Source organism: Pholcus phalangioides, unplaced genomic scaffold (genome assembly GCF_987345545.1).
Source record: "Pholcus phalangioides strain wild (caught in Gottingen) unplaced genomic scaffold, Ppha-v1.0 ptg000013l_1, whole genome shotgun sequence".
NCBI lineage: Eukaryota > Metazoa > Arthropoda > Arachnida > Araneae > Pholcidae > Pholcus > Pholcus phalangioides.
The window spans coordinates 19044929-19069442 of record NW_028301606.1 but is presented as its reverse complement, the minus strand read 5'-3'; the positions used below and the strand labels follow the sequence as shown (position 1 = coordinate 19069442).

At 36.8% G+C, this 24514-nt stretch overlaps 1 protein-coding gene across 1 annotated transcript in view; it reads right to left on the bottom strand.

Moving 5' to 3' along the window:
• The window catches only part of LOC149078730 (uncharacterized), a 40390-nt gene that overhangs the window by 13919 nt on the left and 1957 nt on the right, over window positions 1-24514 (bottom strand). The window contains exons 3-21 of the mRNA XM_089240454.1: window positions 22426-22485; window positions 21989-22048; window positions 21085-21144; window positions 20093-20152; window positions 19570-19629; window positions 17189-17248; window positions 16757-16816; window positions 16486-16545; window positions 9471-9530; window positions 6899-6958; window positions 5658-5717; window positions 4641-4700; window positions 4389-4448; window positions 3911-3970; window positions 3404-3463; window positions 2162-2221; window positions 1162-1221; window positions 910-969; window positions 432-491 (exon numbers count right to left, since the gene is read on the bottom strand). Coding sequence (XP_089096580.1) covers window positions 432-491; window positions 910-969; window positions 1162-1221; window positions 2162-2221; window positions 3404-3463; window positions 3911-3970; window positions 4389-4448; window positions 4641-4700; window positions 5658-5717; window positions 6899-6958; window positions 9471-9530; window positions 16486-16545; window positions 16757-16816; window positions 17189-17248; window positions 19570-19629; window positions 20093-20152; window positions 21085-21144; window positions 21989-22048; window positions 22426-22485 — 1140 coding nt within the window. The remainder of the gene's footprint in view (window positions 1-431; window positions 492-909; window positions 970-1161; window positions 1222-2161; window positions 2222-3403; window positions 3464-3910; window positions 3971-4388; window positions 4449-4640; window positions 4701-5657; window positions 5718-6898; window positions 6959-9470; window positions 9531-16485; window positions 16546-16756; window positions 16817-17188; window positions 17249-19569; window positions 19630-20092; window positions 20153-21084; window positions 21145-21988; window positions 22049-22425; window positions 22486-24514) is intronic.

Sequence of the window (24514 nt, the reverse complement as noted above, 5' to 3'; positions counted from 1 at the left end):
AATAGTTTCTAATTTTAGAAAAATTCCAAAATAATATAAACGAAAGCTAATTTTTATTTTTGCGACAGGGAAGTGATAAAACTAATTATTTTGTTATTCGGTCTTAGTTCCTCAAAATTAGGCATTTTTGTTAGAAATTTCATTTATTCGGGTGAGATTTTCTTGTGTTTGTGTGTTATTGTATAACATGTGATAACCCTAATACAGGATGCATTAGCTCGATTCTTTCGAATTTCTCTACGTTTGTAACGATTACACATAAAGAAAGACATTCTTTTTTTCCTGTAATGTTGTAGATGTGTTGTATAGGTGTTTACATTTCTCGATCTGTTTACATGAGTGGATAAAGTATTTCGTTTTGGAGTATGTGATCGATCAGGATTTATTATTCATGCGAAAACAATCTACGAGAATGCGATGATAATACTCACGTGGAGGTGTGCCAATTCCAGTCACAGTCCAAGGAGTTCTAGTGTGAGTAAAGTTGAAAGCTAAAAAATTGAAAGAAACTTTGAAAGAAAATATATATGGCTGAAAATATATATTGTTAAAATTCTTCATATCTCATTACAATATAGATTGAATCTTGACTGTTGATCCCCTACTTCTAACTCGATCAATCGGCTTACAACGAACCTTTGGACTCATACAACCGAAAATGAATTACTTGAATATGGTTTGAATTCTGATTTTCAATGGTAAAAACATTTGCAAGGTCAAACTATGTTTTCTGAAAGATAATCGGCAAGCCACGATAGAAAACTCAGACGATCAAATATGATTTATGGGCCATGCTCTGAAATCCCCTGCTTTGAAATAGTGCATCTGCTTCTCTCTATATTATTCATTGAAATTTAAATTACTCATAAAAACACACGAATATATGGAATATGAAAATTTTGAACTCACGTGGTGGTGTGTATATTTTTCGCCCGGTGGGCACTATTAGTGTATCCGTGACAATTTTCGCTGCAAAAAAGGAACAGATTAAAATAAATTCTACAAAATATACCGATCCATTCCACAGAATGTCCTGGTCTCAAACGATGTTTGTAATCGATCCATTTCGAATATTTACAAATATATTTTAACTAATAAATTTCAGTCCTCAAAATCATTGATAAGGCTTAAGTATCAAATTTAATGTTTGCAATGACTCACTTGGAGGTGTGAAACTTTGAATTTCTGTCTTGTGTGTTTTCGTCGCAGTCCCTATGGCAGCTAGAAAAATATTTAAGAAAGAGTTTTTTTTTTTTACTTTTGTAATTGGAAAGCAAAATTTATTGAATCATGTGTTTGATGTACTTTCTCCTTTTCGTCTAGGGGTTCTCTAGCATAATAATAGTACAATTTTTTTCGTGTTGAAGTTTTCTTTGAAAATTAAAGAAATTTTGTGAAACAATATACAGTGTTATCAAGGAAACAGTTATTTTCCGGATATGATGCTGAGGTGAACTCGGAAAAAAAGTCATCACGTCTCCGCCGGGACACGATCCCAGGCCCTCTTGCATACCGGGCAAGCATGCTACCATCTACACCACTGGAGACATGACCCTGCTCTCCGTCCCGGCGGAGACGTGATGACTTTTCTTTCAGAGTTCACCTCAGCATCATATCCGGAAAATAACTGTTTCCTTGATATCTCGGGCTGAGAAAAAAACCATCTATCTCACTTCATAGTGTTGTATTTGCTGAATGATGCGTCAAAAGTTTATTACTCTTTTGATCATTTTTGTCGCACCACGGTCATTTTCTTCACACCAGGGCTAATTAGACTGGGACCTACAATTTATTGCCGATTCCGAACGGGCTTGTTATTATACTCATCGAGAGGTTGGTTCGCTAAATCCTACAGGGGGCACACCCTGCGGTTGCACTTTTTTCGGCGATCATATCGCCGTTTCTGTTGTACCCCTGTGTCAGGAAGACAAGGAGGAACCGGGTATCGAAATCGCAACATCTCTAAACACCTTTGCTGCTTCACGCGAATATCTTATCGACCTGAGCTACCGCACCCGAATTTTTATCACTAAAGGAATATGATTTCAAAAACTTGTTCTGAATAATTTTTTAAGTTTTACCACCAATAAAAGTGTTTATTAAATAGCGTTTTGTTAATACGAGTAAAAATGTTCGAAGAAATGAAGAAAGATGTACTCACTCTTTGGTGGTACATGGATGATCCCTGTTGGCACTGTTCGAGTTTGTGTCACAATATTTGCTGTAAAAGGAGCAGATTATAAGTTATTTTATTAAATGTTCCAATGAAATAAATTAGTCTGAGTGTGAATCTACTGCTGTGTTGGATTTATCAGTGATGCCATCTATATCTCAGATGTAATGTGAAATGATTGAACATTTGTACCGTTTAAAGCCTCTGGCGGGAGCTTTTAAGAGTTAGGTTAGAATGAAGAAATAAATTATAGAAAGTAATTCGGAAAAGCATTTTAAAAACAGCAAAACAGCTGATGGATAGCGAATCTACGTTTATGTGAAATCGACAAATAATGTTCCACTTCGTTTGGTTTAAATATGAGCAATGATTGATGGTTAGAAAACAAGAATCATTTTCACTATTGCACCACACAAACTCGCTTATACTTCATCTAACACCAACTATGGCAATATCGCAATATTTCGATTAACTGCCATTAATGAGATGAGTTAAAAATGAATGCGCTGTCTATGAGTGGTCGCCTCACGTTCATTGTTGAAAATATCATCCGTATATCCTCACTCGGGTTTGTACCTGGGACAATAACAGCAACCTTCATGGTGGTAAACTAGCATCTCACCACCACTCCATTGGAGTGATAACATAAACTGACTCGAATCGAAAAGAGAGATCTAATAAAATTTTTTTTCTTTATTTCTTTTCTGGCAGAAATGCTAATGATGAAGTCTTAAATTGGTCTCTCCAATCTGAATCAAATGTAGCTAATTTATCTTGAAAATAAGATTCAACACCACTCTAGCTTTTATAACATTTGAATTTCATGATATTTTAGGATTTAATATACAAGTATGGATCAAATAGTGAACAACTAATAGAATACGAATTTTCCATATTTTGACAGTTTCTTATATTTGACGATTTGTTGAAAACAAATATTCCACTAGTAACCTATGATACTAACAAATGTTTTTTAATATTTTGATAACAGATTTCAGATCTGAGCTTCAGTAAAATAGTATATGCAAAGAAAATAAAAACAACTATGTTTTCACGGTTTGTGTTAAAATGTAATAAACTAGGCAGTTTTTGATTTTATTGCAAGTGATTCTTTCAAATACAAACCTATTTAGCTTGAAAACTGCATTGGATGTTTTTGAACGTAAAATTGGCCCACAAAACGTAAATACTAAACTAATAACGAATAATGGAAATGTCGTGACCACTTACTTGGGGGTGTAAGAATTCGAGTTTCTGTCCTATGAGTTCTTGTTTCATTCACCACCGAAGCTACAAAAATGACAAAAATAGTTTCTAATTTTAGAAAAATTGAAAAATAATATAAACGAAAGCTAATTTTTATTTTTGCGACAGGGAAGTGATAAAACTAATTATTTTGTTATTCGGTCTTAGTTCCTCAAAATTAGGCATTTTTGTTAGAAATTTCATTTATTCGGGTGAGATTTTCTTCTGTTTGTGTGTTATTGTATAGCATTTGATAACCCTAATACAGGATGCATTAGCTCGATTCTTTCGAATTTCTCTACGTTTGTAACGATTACACATAAAGAAAGACATTCTTTTTTCCCTGTAATGTTGTGGATGTGTTGTATAGGTGTTTACATTTCTCGATCTGTTTACATGAGTGGATAAAGTATTTCGTTTTGGAGTATGTGATCGATCAGGATTTATTATTCATGCGAAAACATTCTACGAGAATGCGATGATAATACTCACGTGGAGGTGTACCAATTCCAGTCACAGTCCAAGGAGTTCTAGTGTGAGTAAAGTTGAAAGCTAAAAAATTGAAAGAAACTTTGAAAGAAAATATATATGGCTGAAAATATATATTGTTAAATTTCTTCATATCTCATTACAATATAGATTGAATCTTAACTGTTGATCCCCTACTTCTAACTCGATCAATCGGCTTACAACGAACCTTTGGACACATACAACCGTAAATGAATTACTTGAATATGGTTTGAATTCTGATTTTCAATGGTAAAAACACTTGCAAAGTCAAACTATGTTTTCTGAAAGATAATCGGCAAGCCACGATAGAAAGCTCAGACGATCAAATATGATTTATGGGCCATGCTCTGAAATCCCCTGCTTTGGAATAGTGCATCCGCTTCTCTCTATATTATTCATTGAAATTTAAATTACTCATAAAAACACACGAATATATGGAATATGAAAATTTTGAACTCACGTGGTGGTGTGTATATTTTTCGCCCGGTGGGCACTATTAGTGTATCCGTGACAATTTTCGCTGCAAAAAAGGAACAGATTAAAATAAATTCTACAAAATGTACCGATCGATTCCACAGAATGTCCTGGTCTCAAACGATGTTTGTAATCGATCCATTTCGAATATTTACAAATATATTTTAACTAATAAATTTCAGTCCTTAAAATCATTGATGAGGCTTAAGTATCAAATTTAATGTTTGCAATTACTCACTTGGAGGTGTGAAACTTTGAATTTCTGTCTTGTGTGTTTTCGTCGCAGTCCCTATGGCAGCTAGAAAAATATTTAAGAAAGGTTTTTTTTTACTTTTGTAATTGGAAAACAAAATTTATTGAATCATGTGTTTGATGTACTTTCTCCTTTTCGTGTAGGGGTTCTCTAGCATAATAATAGTACAATTTGTTTCGTGTTGAAGTTTTCTTTGAAAATTAAAGAAATTTTGTGTAAACAATATACAGTGTTATCAAGGAAACAGTTATTTTCCGGATATGATGCTGAGGTGAACTCGGAAAAAAAGTCATCACGTCTCCGCCGGGGCACGAACCCAGGCCCTCTTGCATACCGGGCAAGCATGCTAGCATCTACACCACTGGAGACATGACCCTGCTCTCCGTCCCGGCGGAGACGTGATGACTTTTCTTTCAGAGTTCACCTCAGCATCATATCCGGAAAATAACTGTTTCCTTGATATCTCGGGCTGAGAAAAAAACCATCTATCTCACTTCATAGTGTTGTATTTGCTGAATGATGCGTCAAATATTTATTACTCTTTTGATCATTTTTGTCGCACCACGGTCATTTTCTTCACACGAGGGCTAATTAGACCGGGACCTACAACTTATTGCCGATTCCGAACGGGCTTGTTATTATACTCATCGAGAGGTTGGTTCGCTAAATCCTACATGGGGGACACCCTGTGGTTGCACTTTTTTCGGCGATCATATCGCCGTTTCTGTTGTACCCCTGTGTCAGGAAGACAAGGAGGAACCGGGTATCGAAATCGCAACACCTCTAAACATCCTTTGCTGCTTCACGCGAATATCTTATCGACCTGAGCTACCGCACCCCAATTTTTATCACTAACGGAATATGATTTCAAAAACTTGTTCTGAATAATTTTTCAAGTTTTACCATTCCATTTACAATAAGAAACCAATAAAAGTGTTTATTAAATAACGTTTTGTTAATACGAGTAAAAATGTTCGAAGAAATAAAGAAAGATGTACTCACTCTTTGGTGGTACATGGATGATCCCTGTTGGCACTGTTCGAGTTTGTGTCGCAATTTTTGCTGTAAAAAGAACAGATTATAAGTTATTTTATTAAATGTTCCAATGAAATAAATTAGTCTGAGTGTGAATCTACTGCTGTGTTGGATTTATCAGTGATGCCATCTATATCTCAGATGTAATGTGAAATGATTGAACATTTGTACCGTTTAAAGCCTCTGACGGGAGCTTTTAAGAGTTAGGTTAGAATGAAGAAATAAATTATAGAAAGTAATTCGGAAAAGCATTTTAAAAACAGCAAAACAGCTGATGGATAGCGAATCTACGTTTATGTGAAATCGACAAATAATGTTCCACTTCGTTTGGTTTAAATATGAGCAATGATTGATGGTTAGAAAACAAGAATCATTTTCACTATTGCACCACACAAACTCGCTTATACTTCATCTAACACCAACTATGGCAATATCGCAATATTTCGATTAACTGCCATTAATGAGATGAGTTAAAAATGAATGCGCTGTCTATGAGTGGTCGCCTCACGTTCATTGTTGAAAATATCATTCGTATATCCTCACTCGGGTTTGTACCTGGGACAATAACAGCAACCTTCATGGTGGTAAACTAGCATCTCACCACCACTCCATTGGGGTGATAACATAAACTGACTCGAATCGAAAAGAGAGATCTAATAATTTTTTTTTCTTTATTTCATTTCTGGCAGAAATGCTAATGATGAAGTCTTAAATTGGTCTCTCCAATCTGAATCAAATGTAGCTAATTTATCTTGAAAATAAGATTCAAAACCACTCTAGCTTTTATAACATTTGAATTTCATGATATTTTAGGATTTAATATACAAGTATGGATCAAATAGTGAACAACTAATAGAATACGAATTTTCCATATTTTGACAGTTTCTTGGATTTGACGATTTGTTGAAAACAAATATTCCACTAGTAACCTATGATACTAACAAATGTTTTAATATTTTGATAACAGATTTCAGATCTGAGCTTCAGTAAAATAGTATATGCAAAGAAAAAAAACAAAAAACTATGTTTTCACGGTTTGTATTAAAATGTAATAAACTAGGCAGTTTTTGATTTTATTGCAAGTGATTCTTTCAAATACAAACCTATTTAGCTTGAAAACTGCATTGGATGTTTTTGAACGTAAAATTGGCCCACAAAACGTAAATACTAAAATAATAATGAATAATGGAAATGTCGTGACCACTTACTTGGGGGTGTAAGAATTCGAGTTTCTGTCCTATGAGTTCTTGTTTCATTCACCACCGAAGCTACAAAAATGACAAAATTAGTTTCTACCTGTGGAAAAATTCTAGAATAATGTAAGCGAAAACTAATTTTTATTTTTGCGACAGAGAAGTGATAAAACTTATTTTTTTGTTATTCGGTCTTAGTTCCTCAAAATTAGGCCTTTTTGTTAGAAATTTCATTTATTCAGGTGAGATTTTCTTCTGTTGTTTGTGTGTTATTGTATAGCATTTGATAACCCTAATACAGGATGCATATAAGCCCGATCCTTTAAAATTTCTCTACGTTCGTAACGATTACACATGAATATCTCATTCATTTTTTATTTTTTTCCTGTAATATTGTGGATGAATAGATAGATAGATAGAACCGCTCACAACCCCGGACTGATGCAAAGCACCTTACTTCCGTTCCCTCAAAAGAGGCAGAGTTGTGTCGGAAAAGTGAGCAAAGATTTATTGTGGTGGCTCCCCTTGCCCCGTGCTCGCAAGTTTCGAATTCCTCGCGTCGTTCTCCCCAGGAAGACAGCCATCAACCCGATGCAACGTACAAGCCATTTGACAAAAATGGGTGACTGAATCCAATGACTAGGGAGAAAAATGCACGTGCGCCCAGTGGCACATAAGGGCCGGAGATCGCAGCCTGGGATTCCGAAAGAAATGTGGAAAAGACTTGTGGGCAAGAAAGAAGAGGAAGAAGCTGGCAAGTTGAAGTGGGATAGCTTTGAGAATGATCAAAATACACAATGTATACAAATTACATATATACCGCGCCTCGACTGTGACGGGAAACGAAGAAACAAAGCCTCCGTCCACAGTGCTGAGCAGTTTTGCCTGACCTATTGCAGAATATGCAATATACACACACACACACACACACAGAATTCACACAGAGCCTGCACTGCAACGGGAATAATCAAACAGAGCCTCCGTTGACAGTGCTGGGCATTCACATTTGAATTACATGCATACATTATTTACTTTACAAAAATTTCCCTTTTTTATACCATTGGGAATGCACAAAAACATTACTGTATGAAGGTAGTATTGGGTACAAATATCCCCATGAACTCATACAAATATATATTCAAGGTTACAAATTACTATCATACTAAAAAGTGCGGCGGGAACAATCAAATACAGCCCTTGTTCACAGTGCTGGGTGGCAGCGATCACATTTGAATTACCCACACATATTTACATAATATACGCTAATTACAAAATATAAATTCCCATTTTTATAATAATTGTTGATACACATAAACATTACTATGTACGTCACATATTCACAACAAATGCCATAATGAGCTCCTACTAATATACAAGGTTACTAAACCACCATCATACTATGAAATTGTATATACAAAAACATTCATAAATTATACAGGGTGTATTACTCAAATGTTATGGTTTAGGAGCCCAAGTGCGCCCCTCTATATGGAACCCGCATCCGTTTCAGATTCCACTTCCGAATCACTAGTGGATTGTTCACTACTTCCAGTTATTATCAAAATAGTTTCTTTATAATTTATCAGATAGCCCAAGTCTTGTTGTAGTTTCCTCGTTGCAGATCTTTGTAAAATAATTTTCCGTTTCCACAAGATCTCTCGTCCGTTCGGTGGCGCCTGTAAATGGTATCCCTTTGTGTACTCACACTGTGTCACATAGTGTATCACGCTTCCCGGATGGCCGCATCTACACGTACTGGTCTGGCTGATTTTGAACCTTTGCATGTATTCACCGAATGGACCGTGTTCTGTGAGGAACATTACTATTTCTCTCGGCATGACTTCTTTCATTTTACCCACTTTTGGTATAACGTCGAAGACCTTTCTTGCAGTTGTGAATATTTGCCAATGGTGTTGCCATTTCTCTGACGCTTCTTGCAAGAGCAGATTTTTAATGTAGGATGCCGGTAATTTCATTAGATGGTTTTCATGTTGATGTTTTGTAGCCTCTTTTGCGAATTTATCCGCCATTTCATTCCCCTCAATGCCTACATGAGCTTTCACCCATCGTATTGCAATCTTCCTGTGGTCCATTAGTGTTTTCCTAATGTCATGCACTAGGCTATAAGGGGATTCTACGTCTCGTATTGCTTGTATACACGACATGCTGTCTGTCTTTATAGTTGATTTTTCTGCACAATTTTTTGCATAACTGACCGCCATCCAGATTGCGTATAACTCTGCTTGAAATACAGTGTTGTTATTTAGCAATCGGCAGTTCCATTTGTCTGTTACTTCACCCATGTATATACTGATGTAGGCGGCCCCTACGCCATCCACGGTCTTTGAACCGTCTGTGAAAATAATTCGATTTGTTGATTCTTCTACATCTGTGGTCAAGACCTGTGTTGGCAAAATATCTTTCACCGGGTGATACGTCCATGGTGGGGATGAATAGATGTTTTCATTACTCGATCAGTTTACATGAGTGAATAGTATTATTCTTTTTCTCGTTTTGGAGTATGTGATCGATCAGGATTTATTAATCATGCGAAAGCATTCTACGAAAAAGAAATGATAATACTCACGTGGAGGTGTACGAATTCCAATCACAGTCCAAGGAGTTCTAGTGTGAGTAAAGTTCAAAGCTAAAAAATGAAAAGAAAATATATACATGGTTAAAAATATATATTGTTAGATTCCTTCATATCTCATTACAATATAGATTGAATCTTGACTGTTTATCCCGAACTTCTAACTCGATCAATAGGCTTACAACGAACCTTTGGAGTCATACAACCGAAAATTAATTACTTGAATATGATTTGAATTCTGATTTTCAATGGTAAAAGCACTTGAAAGGTCAAAATATGTTTACTGAAAGAATTTATTTTTCTCCCCTTGAAATTTAGAACGTGATATTTTTCCATTATTGCGTCATAGATATCTGCATTTCTGAGGTTAAGAGCAGCGGTATCACAAAAGGGAAATTTTGGAGGAATGCCGCGTGCGCGAGCGTTGACCCCTTCGTGAACATGCTTTTGTTAACAAATTTGGTTTATCTGTATTTGACGTATAGGCTGTAGTATTCCGACGCCCACAGTTCATTTCTCACCATATCACAGTGCGCTTCCATCCTCATTTCACAATTTTTCTTATCATTTTTTTTAGTTGCACGAAGTGTTCAAGTCGACAACAGCTGCACGTGTTGTTGTTCATTCGTGTCTTGACGCGCCGGAGCCGATACACGTTCGTATTTCATGTCACAAAAATGATTCTCATCATGTTATAATTAGTATATAGAGAGAGATGTTTAATATATAATTAAAAATATTAAATTTTTCCTCCTGATTATCCTGGAGTCATACTTCCTGACAATGGTGACCTGTAAGTGAAAGAAAACCATTCATGTTTATTCCGTATTAATTTTGTCATACACAGAGGAACTTCAGTTAACGAGCAATTCGCATAATGAGCAAACATTTTGAACAAATTTTGGCTCTGTTAACGAGCGATGATTCGCATTACGAGCAAAAAATTTGCTCCTTGTTCATTTATTTTCACGTAATCACAACTGAGCTGATGATTTTTTGCTTCCGCCCACACACATGTTATGGAATTGCTGATAATATTCTCCCCTAAAGTCTCTGGTGAGCGTACCTCACTCGGAAAATTAACACATGTGCGAGTGTGAATACTTACGATGCGAAACTAGATGTAGCATTTTAGCCATGCGTACGTGCACTTGAAGTTTTTTGGTTGGAAATTCTGCTTGGAGAAAACTGTGGGCTGATTCGAATTATTGAACGGTGACTTTGAAGTGCTAGCTCATAAACAGGAGCCACTACTTGTCGAAGAGATTGTGTGATTGGGGAAGACCGTGAACTATGGGTGCATGAGGATGGCATTCAAGAACTAATGGTGAAAAATATCTAGGAGTTGACGGTAGATGAAGTGATGGAGCACTTTCTCACCCACCAGCAAGAGCTTATGGACGGTATCTCATCTGAAGAAGAGAGAAGTAAGGAGATGTCCCTCTTACTTAAAATGAGAGTAGAGAGATGTGTAGATTGCGAGAATCTGTGCAAAACTGTGCAGAAAAGAACCACCCAAATAAAGTGTAGCAGTGTACGAGCAATGAATCTGTCCAACGAACACTGCCACTTCACAGAAATCCTAAAAAAGAAACAAAAGCAATAGTGATATTGGATAGGCTCTTTTTGAAAGTCGCTCAAAAAAGGATAAGTTTGCAAACAACAGCGAGTCTGTAAATCGGCCTAAACGATAGAAGAACGTCCTCTTCTCTCTCGTCGTTTAGAGTAAGTTAATAGTCAAAAATGTTTGTAAACTTTATCGCATTGTATGTTTATTTATGGCGTTATTTATATTATATATATTTTTTTATTGTATTCTGTTTTATTAATATCGTGTTGAATGATTGAATGCCGTTTTTATATCAGTCATTTTTATGTGAATGAATAACTGTGAAACGAATTATCCGAGTTTCTATTATTTCCAATGGGGAAATTTGATTCGAATAACGAGCACGTTGGCGGAACGAATTAAGCTCGTTAACCGAAGTTCCACTGTAGTTTCGTATCTGCCTTCTGAACCATTCCTCACACCGACGACCGAATTTCGCCCGCACTAGCGACACAAATCTCCCGAGTAGCAGTAAAACCCCCTCCGTTGTTGAAAGCGAATCCAAATCTGTGGTTCAGCCAAAGTGGAGGCACAATTTGACTACAATTGTCGCAAATATAACTACGGACACTACTAAATTCTATCACGTTGTTTCGGTTGTGGAGTCGGACGTTCTCACATCGGCCAGTGGTCATTCTTAACTCCCCAACAGAGAACAAGTACAAGTTCAAACAAAAGGCTTATGGACCTACATTCGCAAAGCGAAGCCTTGCGGATTCGCATGCTGCTACACAAGTACTGGAACTGGGTGACGAGCACCCATCACAGCTCCTGACACGTATGTGCGCATTATACGGGAGTAGTGTGGGACAACCTGTTCTGAAATCACTGTGGCTCTTCAGGCTACCGAGTACAACTCAGAGCATCCTTGCTGCGTTAGGAGGTGATCTCAACCAGCTTGCAGCCATCACCACTAATACTGCGCCATACATATACCTCGTCCATATTCCTCTGCGGGACCTCTAAGCAATTGGTACATGTTGGAATGTGCGTGTACGTGTAATGAAACTTGACGTGAAGTTTGTTTCCGTGTAATGCTTGTTATATGTAGAACTGCAATCTGCCACCAGTTTTCTTTAACTATGAATGAAAATGATTGATCTGTATCGTCGCATGTCTGTTGCTCTCTGTGGGGAGACGTTTCGATGAGGAGATCGGCTCACATTCGCGCCTCGAAGTTGGGAACTACAGGAAACCAACTTCAGCCGGCCATCACTACGGCGATGGTGGGATTCGAACCCGGATCCTCGCGATGCGAGTCTGTCACTATCACCACTCGACCACCACAGCGGCTGCAACCATGACCGTAAACTTTGCGACCTGGACCTTCCAACGCAGGTCACTGCTACACAGGTGCCATCACAACAATCGGAACTAGAGAGAGAAGGGGCACAACTTACGAAGCAGGTGAGCCAGCTAACGACTATCGTCCATTCATCTCGCAGCTACGAGCGTAGTCCCCACTTCCATCGAAGGAGCAGCTCAAGAAATCGTCAGTATAAGGAGCCAGAGAACGGTATGTGTTTTTACCATATGAACTTCGGTTCAAGAGCCAAGAAATGGAATCTTCCATGTGCCCTGCCGAAAACTAAAACAGCGATCGCTATATCGCATGGAGATACGGGGGGGGGGAAGCGTGGGGGCACGTGGGGAGCACCCAGCGTCAAAGGTGGAGTCGACCGATCTAATGTATATATGTGGGCTTATTTGAATTATTGAACGGTATACGAATTGACATCATCATCATCATCTTGCCCCCCCCCCAGACTTCCAAGTCTATCTCCGTCTATGCTATATCGACAGAATGAATTTTTGCGGCCGACCAGACTTCGGAAACAAAATTTCTCATAGACACGCGGGTGCTGACATTTCGGCGCTCTCGAAGAACTTTGCCCCAAGCCAAAACACCTGCGGACTTGTTTCTATTTGCTGCGAACGACACAAAAATTCCAACTTATGGCACTAAAAGACTTACCCTCTACCTGAAATTAAGCTGTTCCTTTACATGGACATTCATCGTGGCATACGTACAACAACCTATCGTCGGGTTCGACTTCAACTTACTGGTTGATGTCAAGAACTCTCGTCTCACTGATAGTAACACCAACCTATCTTCCTCTGGCAAATCACTGAGCTCACACTTGTCGTCAACCACCATCAGTTTCATTTTTGGTGATTCTGGGTTCCATGAAGTTCTCGCGAAGTATCCGGAGATAACCAGTCTGTCTGAAGTATCCAATAAAGAAAAACTTCCGACAGTATACCACCGCATCGAAACTAAAGGACAACCTGTCTTTTGCAAACCTAGGCACCTATCGCCTGAGTTGCTGAAGATAGCTCCAAAATAATTCGAATTTATGATGCCAGCTGGAATAATTCGACTATAAAATGTGCCTTGAGCAAGTCCTTTGTATATGGTTCGAAAAGCCAACGGCGAATGACGTCCATGTGGAGAATGCCGTCCACTTGAATTATATCACTGTGCCCGACCGTTACCCAGAGCCACATCTGCAATACTGTACGCAAGCATTTCATGGCAAGACGATTTTCTCAACTCTGGATCTAACCCGTTCATATCATCAAATCTCAGTGAATCCAGAAGACGTCCCAAAACAGCAGCCACTACTTCTTTTGGGCTGGTTGAATACACCTGCATGCCGTTTGGCTTCCGCAATACCGGTCAAAACTTCCAACGATTCATGCACCAAATCCTTATTGGCCTCGATTTCTGAGTCCCATACGTTGACGATGTCCTGATAGCATCAACCAGTGAAGAACACGTTCAACACCTGTACCAAGTCTTCTTCTGATTGAAGTACCACGGTCTTCAACTCAACCCATCAAAATGTGTATTCGAAAGAAGTGAAGTTCCTAGGATGTGTTATTACTTCGACCGGAGTGAAACCTCTTCTAGGGAAGGTCCAGATTATTTGAGACTTCCTAAAACTCAACTAAAAGTCAACGAACTTCGACGCTTCCTGGCCATGCTCAACTTCTACTGACGTTTCCTCTCGCAAGCTGCCCACACGCAAGCACCAGTACATGGGTTTCTCAAAGATTCCAAGAAGAACGACAAACGACCAATTCCTTGGGCAGACTCTGCTGTCCCAGCATTTGAGAAGTAGAAATCAGATTTGGTCAACTCACCAACATATCACTCTCCCGATCACAAGCTGTCAGTCACAGTTGACGCATCCGACGTTGCTCTAGGTGCTTTTCTCCAGTCTCACACAAATTCTGGTTTACAGCCCTTGGTTTTTTCCCCTCGCAAGCTGAAGGCTGCCAAGCCTAACTACTCTACCTATGACAGAGACTTCCTGATATCTATTCAGCAATTCAACATTTTCGCCACTACCCGGAAGTCAATACCTTCAAAATCTTCACAGACCACTGTGCCCTGGTGTATGCCTTTTAGAAGAATTCCAATTCCTATTCTTCTCGCCAACTTCGGCACGAGGACAACATAGGCCGGTTTTTCACTGACATCCGACACATTTCTGGCTCCAACAACGTAGTTGCTGACACACTGTCCCTCATCACTGAAATCAACATCCAATGATCGAACCACACGGAACTTGCCACACCTCAGGCAGAAGATGAAGAGCTTCGAAACCTGATGAAGAAGACAGACTCCCAGCTACACTGGAAGTCACTCGATCTGGTACCATCTACTCATGTTATCTGCGACACAAGCACTGGAAGTGTTCACCCGTATGTGCAACATAATCTGCGCTGTCAAATCTTCACATCCCTTTACAACCTGTCTCATCCCGGTATCCTTGCTTCAAAATGACGTTTCACCTGGTCTTCCATGAAAGATATTGCAGAGTGGACCAGGTCGTGTGCCCATTGTCTAAAATCTAAAGTGAACAAGCACACTCGCATTTCACCGCAAATGTTTAACCTACCCTCTACAAGATTCGATCATCTGCACATAGACCTGGTAGGTTCACTTCCACCATCAGACAGCTGCAAATAACGTGTGTTGACAGATATACCAGATGGCCTACCCTATTCCAGATATATCTGCTGACACAGTTGCTCGAACATTCGTCTCAGGATGGATCTCAAGATTCGGCATCCCGTCTAACATCACCACAGACCAAGGCAGACAGTGCTTCCAACCTCTTCAGGGCAGTGACAGCTCTCCTTGGTGCCTGGCGCATTAGAACAACTCCATACCATCCGGCGTCCAACGGCTTAGTGGAACGGTTTCACCGTTCACTAAAACATTCATTATTAATGTGTCATTCCAACAAGCGTTGGACCGAAACACCACCAATAGTGCTACTAGGTCTCCGTTCTGCTTATAAGACTGACCTTCGTAGTACTTGTGCTGAACTTGTGTACGGCACCACCCTTAGGTTACCTAATCAACTATTAATTCCGTCGACACTGTCCCAGTCTGAGGATTCCAGCTGCTTTGTTGAACAACGGCGTTAAACTATATCTAATTTGCAGCCTGTAGCAACTTCAACTCATTCTACAGCTTCCATTCGATGTTTCATACATCCAGCACTGTCAACCTGCACTCATGTTTTCCTCAGAGTTGACTGTGTCAAGACTCCACTGACTCCACCTTATGATAACCCGTATCTAGTTTTGTCTCGAACTGTCAAACTAATCATTCTGGATGTAAAGGGCAAGAGATCAACTGATATTACAGAAACAAACTCGGACAAAAACCAACCATTAACTCCAAACATGCCTGTAGGGAGAAAAAACGACTGCGATGCGGTGAAAGGAACTCTCGTGTCATTACTACTCGTTCAAGACGAACTCCCGGTTCAATACGAAATACCACGAAATACCATGATTATGTCTAAGCATTATAATTACCTTCTTTTTTTCGTACCTCTAGTACACATGGGGGGGGGGGGTATCTATGTATGTCAAAACTCTCAGTTCATTTCTCAAATTTAGATGGCGTCAGCATACCACAGTGTGCTTCCCTCATCTTTTTTTGGTAATACGAAGTGTACAACTCGACAACCGCACGTGTTGTTGATTGTTGTCTCCAAGCGCCGGAACCGATACACGTTCGTATCTCATGCCACAAAAACGATTCTCATTATGTTATAATTATTATAGATGTTTAATTTAATTGAAAATTAAATTTATCCTATTGATTATCCTGGAGTCGTCGTTGATACTTCCTTACAAGGCTACGAAAAATTATTTCTTTCATTTATTCTAGAATTACCCGTTTTCCAGTGTTTTGAACCATTTTCTAAAATGTCCACGATAAAAAGCTCCGATTGATAAATGTGGTTCGCGGACCATGCGCTGAAATCTCTTACTATAGAATATTGCATCCTTATCTCTCTAGACTTGATATTATTCATTGGAATTCAAATCAATCATAAAAACACTTATAGAATATGAAAATGTTGAGCTCACGTGGTGGTGTGTATATTTTTCTCCCGGTGGGTACCGTTAGAGTTTCTGTGGCAATTTTCGCTGCAAAAAAGGAACAGATTAAAATAAATTGTACAAAATCTACCCATCGATTAGATTAAATATTCGGGTCTCGAAAGATGTTTGTATAACCCACCCATTTCGAATACTCACACATTTAATTCAACTAATAAATTTCAGCCCTCAAAATCATTGATGAGGCCTAAGTATTAAACTTGACAAACGCGAACGAAATTGTGTCGCAATTACTCACTTGGAGGTGTGAAATCTTGAATTTCTGTCTTGTGTGTTTTCGTCGCAGTCACTATGGTAGCTAGAAAAATATTAAACAAAGGTTTTTTTTTACTTTTGTAATTGGAAAGCAAAATTTATTGAATATCATGTGTTTGATGTACTTTCTTCTTTTCGTCTAGGTTCTCTAGCATAATAATAGTGTAATGTTATTGTGTGTTGAAGCTTTCTTTGACAATCAAAGGAATTTAGTGTAAACAACATACAGTGTTATAAGTGCTGGGTGACACCAGATTTTTATTACTATCCGAATATGATTTTAAACACTTGTTTTGAATTTTTTTTTTGAAGTTTTTGCATTCCATTTACAATAACATGATTGAAAATGTTTTTTTAGCAACTGTTTTGATATTAGAAACGTCTGAAGAAATGAAGAAAGATTAGGCTAACTCACTCTCTGGTAGTATGGTAACGAACTCTGTTGGCACTGTTCGAGTTTGTGTCCCAATTTTTGCTGTAAAATCAATATAATATAAGTTATTATAGCAAACACATTCCAATCAAATAAATTAATAGTCTGAGTACGTATCTACTGTTGCCAGATCTGTCAGTGCTGCATGGGCGGAGATACGGGGGGGGGGCATTGTCCCCCCAGCGTCAAAGGTGGAGTCGACTGATCTAATGTATATATGCATATATGAATTGTCATCATCATCTTGCCCCCCCCCCCTCCAGCAATAATGACCGTGCCCCCCCCCCAGACTTCCAGGTCTATCTCCGTCTATGCAGTGCTGTCATCTATATCTCAGATGTGAAATGAAATCACTGAATATTTGTACTGTTTGTTATGTCTGTAGCTGTCTGAGGCGAGTTTTTAACAGTTAAAGTTAGGATGAAAAATTTGCTGATGAAGTTCGGAACTCCGGTGTGAATTCGCAGCAAGTTGAAGAGGCTTGTTCCTTACAAGATGTGATTATTGGTATGCAATTTTTTTTGGGTTATAAGAGTTATTAAAAAGAAGGAACTCGGGTGTAAATTCGCAGCAACAGAGGAAAAGAAACACCCTGAAATTATTATATACGAAGAATCAGTTGAGACCCCTGTGGTCAACAGATGGCGCTGTAAATAATGTAAATATTGTAAATGATTATATTTGGTGAAGGGATTTTAAATTTGTACTTTTAGTATTATTTTTTTCATGTCTTATCATCGCACATTGTAAATATAATTGATACCTAACAACTCTTATGAACATGTTACATGACATGGTACTAGCATGCCGTTAACCCATAGAAGAATCCGTGTTTGACAGCCAGATATCACGACTTGACCCCTCCCCCACAGAGAAAAGATGTAACTGATACTGATAACACCCGAACAATAGAGCGGGAAAAGTAAAACAACGGTCTGTATTATCAATACTGTATGCTCGCGGATCGATGAAATGCATGTCTATAACTTGTTTGCGTGCAAGCCCTCAAGGGAGCATTAGCTTCTTTAAAGGGAAGTATTTTAAATGAAACTTCGCTACGCAGATGGCAAGGCAAGATGAGGGGGGCAATAATGCACCGCTACTGCAGCGGTTTATGGGACCCCGAATCAAAAGTTATGTCGTTGTATACGACGAAGAGGAAGAGAAATCGCGCCTCTTGGGCTCGATAAGTAAAATTATCAAAAGATAGGAAAGGGGCAGACTCTATATAATAAACAAATCTCAACTATTAGTCGTTGCAAGATAGAATTATTTAAAATAACGCAGAAGTATTAGGTTTTATAATTATAAAAGTAATAGTAATGCATGTCTATACGAACGAGGGCCGTATTCAACGACATGGTTTAAAATGTAGTCATAATTTTAGGATAAGAGATCAACATAGATTGGTTAAAAACCTGAATTTAACCAATCGGTGTCGATCTATTATCAAAAAACTGTGATTATAGTTTAAACCATGTCGGTGAATACCGCCCTTAAGGACGGAATGATTGTGGTAAATCCTTGAATTAATATATTTGACAACATTCGTGTTAAATCAATTGGACTTTTTTTTACTCCCTAATTGAATCATTTTACACTATCTTACTGGGATGGATTGCCCTTGCTGTGTCCAATTTACTATAGAAAAGCTGAATACCCATCAGTGTAGCATAAATAGGCACCCAATCTTACCTACACATGACATGAATTAATCGTAATAATATCGCATATGCTATGGAATATATTTCGGACACTGGTGAAATCGTGTTCCACTATGTTTTTGCTTCCCTATGGACAACTACCAATACTTAGTAAACAAGAAACATTTACTCTCAATTTCTCCCTCCAAACTGAATCAAACGCGCTTAATTTATCTTGAAAATAAGATTCAAAACCACATTCTGTCTTATATAATATCTAAACCTCATGACATTTCAGGATTTAATATACCAGTATGGATAAAATATTGAACAACTAATAAAATACGAATTTTTCATATTTTGAGAATTTCTGGATTTGACGATTTGTTGAAAGCAAATATTGTAATAGTAACCTATGATACTAACACAGTTACGTGTTTTAATATTTTGGTAACAGATTTCAACTGAGCTTCATCAAAAACGTATATGAAAAAAAAAAAAAAAAAAAAAAAAACAGCAACTATGTTTGCATGGTGGTGTTAAAATATAATAAACTAAGCTGTTTTTTGCTGTTATTGCAAGCGATTCATTTCAAATATATCCCTCTTTAATTAGAAAACTGCAATGGAGGTTTCTAAACCTAAAATTGGCAAAAAACCTAACCCATACAATGCAAATAATAAACTTAAAACGATTAATTTGGAAATGTTAACCACTTACTAGGGGGTGTAAGAATTCCAGTCTCTGTCCTATGAGTTCTTGTTTCACTCACCACCGAAGCTACAAAAATGACAAAAAATTAGTTTTTACCTGTGGAAAAATTCCAGAATAATACAAACGAAAAGTAATATTTATTTTTTGCGAAAGGGAAGTGTTAAAACAAATTTATTGTAGTTCCATCTTAGTTCTCCTTTTTATTATGCTTTTTTTCAGAAATTTTATTTATTCAGGTGTGATTATCTTCTGTTTGTGTGTGTTATTGTATGACATCTGATGACCCTAATACTCGATGCATATATAAGCTCAATCTTTTCAAATTTCTCTACGTTCATAACGATCACACACGGAGAAAGACATCAATTTTTTTGCCTGTAATGCTGTGGATGTTTAGATGTTTGCATTTCTCGATCAGTTTACATGAGCGAATAAAATATTTCTTTTTCTTTTTTTCTATAATGTGATCGATCACTGAATTTGATAATCATGCGAAAACATTCTACGAGAAAGCGGTGATAATACTCACATGGAGGTGTACCAATTCCAATTTTAGTCCAAGGAGTTCTAGTTTCAGTAATTTTGAGAGCTAGAAAATTAGAAGAAAATTTGACAGAGAATATATCTATGAAAAAATATATAGTATTAAATTCTTTCATATCTCATTATAATGGAGATGGAATCTTGATTGCTGATATCCCACAATTCTAACTCGATCAATTGGCTTCGAGTATTAGCGAAGCTTTGGACGCAAACAACCTAAAATTATTGACTTGAATGTGGTTTGAATTTTTATTTTCAATGTCAAAAGCACTTCCAAAGTCAAAGTAGGTTCTTTGAAGTCTTTTCTTCCCCTCCCTTCCTATATGAAATTTAGAACGTGATATTTTTTCCATCATTGTGTTTTAACAGGAATATAAAAACAACGGAGGGGAAAAATCAGCTTCGGTTCATAAGTTCATGTTAATCATCTTTTCATGTTATTGGCCGATTAAAAAATGTTATAGAAAATTTATACAAAAATTGCCACGTTTTTAAGACAGGCAAAGTTACTCATTTTTTGTGATAATTATAGAAAATATTTAGTTAGTTGCATGTTGATTTCACGCAACCAAGGCATAGTGCCCTTTACTTCCAGCATACAGTATATATACAGGAATGATGCTGAGTAGGCGATGAGAGAACATAAATTTGGTCAATGGTATAGTATGACTTTCTGAAAAAATCAGCTCGTTCAGCAACGTCTTCCATAACGTAGTCGGTCCACTTTCAGGTTTTTATAACATGAATACTCAAGAAAACCCCCTGAGAAGCGAGATTTCTCAGCCTTTTAAAAATGTTCAGAAATCGGGTGTCGTAATTTGAGCATTTAAAATGCTCAATTAACCGCACGTATGAGAGTTTAATGATTTAGTTTTTTTTAAATTAGATGTGTATCGTAATAATTTGTTGTTTCACGTTGAAATTCAGACCCATTATAAAAATGCTCGAAAAAATGTGATATGAAAAACTTGAACTCACATGGTGGTATGTGTGTAGCAATCTTCGTGGGTACAGTTAGAGTTTCTGAGGCAGTTTTCGCTGTAGAATGAAAAGTAAATTGTGAACGAGTCTTTATAAACACAAATTAATGAGATACGTTGATACATTGACGTGAGGGAAAAAAAACCCTTTATATTAAACACGCTGGTGATTCTGAAAATTCCCAACGAACACTTTTGTTCAATGTTTTTGATATTAGGTATGAATCCAGGCATTAGCAAATTTAAGTGTATTTAACAGAATTTTTTGCTTCCTTATAGGAGAAAAAACAAGATTTTATAATAACATTTCAAAATGCCAATTATTGATGCAATATTTTTTTGTTCAAATTATATTCAAAGGAAGTTTGGTAGTATTTGAAGAAAAATAGACAAAAATATGACACAAAAAAATGTTGGTATAATTATCAAGTTATTAATAATAAATAAAATAGAAATGAATAATAATGAATATAATGTGATCTAGCATATAATGTAAATATATAAATTAGATAATAAATGTAATTAATTTCAAATTTTTTTTGTGAAACCGATGTCTCATGATTTTACAAAGATATGCGAACATGAATGTAAACATACATGTTGAAACATTTTTCTCCAATAATTTAGATCAAATTTAACATTAACAAATGTCCAATTCATAATCTCATACCAGTGCAAAGGTCAAGAACGGAGTTTCACTTGTTAAGACGTAAATGCTTAATTTTTAAAAGTAATCACAAAAGTAATAGTTATAGAATAAATCTCTAAATATTCAAAGGTATCGTATATATATTTGAAGATTAATCCTATAATTATTAGATTTATAATTTGAAAATTTACAGACATTTCGTGAGTATTAAACTGAACAAAAAGAAAATCTAAATCTTGTTTCAATTACTCACATGGAGGTGTGAAACCTGATGTTTCTGTCTTAAATATTTTCGACGCAGTCACCGTGGAACCTATGAAAATCCAAAAGAAAAAAAAACTTTTCTTCCTTTTCTAATCGGAATCACAATTTATTGTGAAATCACAAGTAAATACATTTTCTTCCTTATCTAGGTGTTTAAGCATTTTTATTTTGTGTGTGGCACACTTTTTATACATTGTTTCATTTTTTTAAGACATTTTCAGTTTTTTTGTAAAACTGAATTAAATTACAGTTATTAAATTTAACAAATTTTATACAGTGTTATAAGTGCTGTATTAAGAGACAGATTTAGATTATACACTATCAAAATAAGATGTATTTTTTGATATTTTTTCTTGGTTACCAAGTAGCACACACACGTGATTTTGTTTCTATTTATGAAAATGTTCGAACATAAGATCAACTCACTCTTCGGTGTGAAAGTGATTCTCTCTGTTGGCACTGTACGAGTGTATGTCGCAGTTTTTGCTGTAAAATAAACAGATAAAAGAAAAATTCAATAAATTTTAGCATGAAATATGAGAAAAATTTCTTCTTGCTCAGTTTTTTTCCCTTCAACTGAACGGGGACAACGTGACTAAGTATATCGATTCATTTCTGAAAGTTACCGTATTTGCTGGTTATAATTTGCGTTAAGAAGAGACTCGGAATTTTTCATTGCGGAATACATAACGCTGTATATTAAGGATTTTTTTTTTCTTCTGAGATGTGAGAACAAAATAATCAATTTTCTCGAAGGAGCAAAAATATTTTTCTACAGAATTTATAGATGATGTAATTAATATGCGATAACACGCATATCCAGGAGAAAATTTTTTTTGTTCAAAATTGATACTATTCCCCCAGTCTTCATTCAGGTATGGATGCTATAGAGTTATGGAACGGTTTGTGCTACACAGGTATTGTATACGAGGGTATATATGTAGGATGAAAACTCAAGTCCGTTCCACCTCAAATAACTCGTAAACCGTTTAATATAGAACAGCGGTTTTCAACCTTTTCTGACTCGCGGAACCCTTTTCAGTGTATAATTTCTATGGCGGAGCACTTTTTAGTATATGGGGTACCCTTGAGGACTCTTCGTTGTTTGTTCATCAAATTATTGTTTCATTTTATTATCCTCGAGTGGGCGCGGAGCCCCTGGGAAGTGCACACGGAGCACCGGTGCAATGAACCGGTGCATTTCAATAGTATGTGTATCCTTGGAAGTATAATTTATTTTACTGGTTCCTACTACTACTTAACCAAACATGCACCTCGTACACATTCCTCTACGGAATTTCTAACGAATCCGCACATGCCGGGATGTGTGTTCTGAGTGTATGCTTGGACATAACGTATTTATGTTGTCAAATTGCATTCGTTTCTTGTTCATGCTGCCATCTGGCGTCCATTTCTGAAATAAAGTTGGATAAGCTTGAATTTTTATGTTTTGCCAGTATCATGTTGTAGGCTTGCCTACAACTCTCTGCGGAGAGACTTTTTCAAATGGGAGACCGGCTCACATATTTTACTAACTGCCGTATATGTAGAGCTACGAAATTATTTTTTTTGTACTATCCTCTTGTCCCCTAACTTCCAATTAAAAAGTTGTTGCCCTGTCTCTCTTGAGAACAAAAAAAAAAAATCCATGCTTTTAATTACAATATTTTCTGAGATATTAAAATTCAAACAGCCCAGTTGAAAATGAGGGGAAAAAACAGCATATGAAAAGAGTAAAATGTGTTTGTCCGTTTTAAGAGGTTCTTTCACCCATTTTCAGTAGTTTTTAATTTCAGTATCTCAGACAATATTGCTTAGAAGCATAGGGGTTGTTGTTGCGCTCAGTGAGAAATAGGGCAATAATTTTTTGATTGGAAGTTAGGGGGACAGGGACACCGTATAAAAAATGTATCTCTGTCACATATGGTCAACTGCTAAGTATAAAGTAAGCTATTTCAATATTTTTTTCCCATGTTAGTTTCTATCACCAGCGGTTGAAGATAAGAATAAAGAGGATTTTTTTTTATGCGATTGCGTACGGTTAATTTCAAACACATAGACGTTAATATAGAGCAGCGGTTTGCGATTAGGGACCCACGGTGTTTATATTGGGTGTCCACGAACCAATTGTAGAATTAAAAAAAAACCAATTAATGCCAATTAATTTTTTTTTCAAAATAATTAAAACTTTTCTTTGTAATTTAAGTTTACCAACGACACAGTGGTGATTTTTCGCGTTGACTGCACTAATAATACTGTTATGATTTGAAAAGAAAAATGTACTTGCTACAGTTTAATTTAATTACATGCTGCATGTTGTTTTGCTTTGATTCCAACATCCAAAAAATATATAGTTTTAGGTGCAGCACATGTAGAACTGTTTTTAAATTGCACTCCTCTGTTGCCATGAATTTTTATTTTAATTTGGATAATTTTTGAATTTTTTTCAGTTGAATATTTTGTTTTCCATACTAATTTCTACTAGCATTTACCAGAATGAGTCATTATTTTTGAT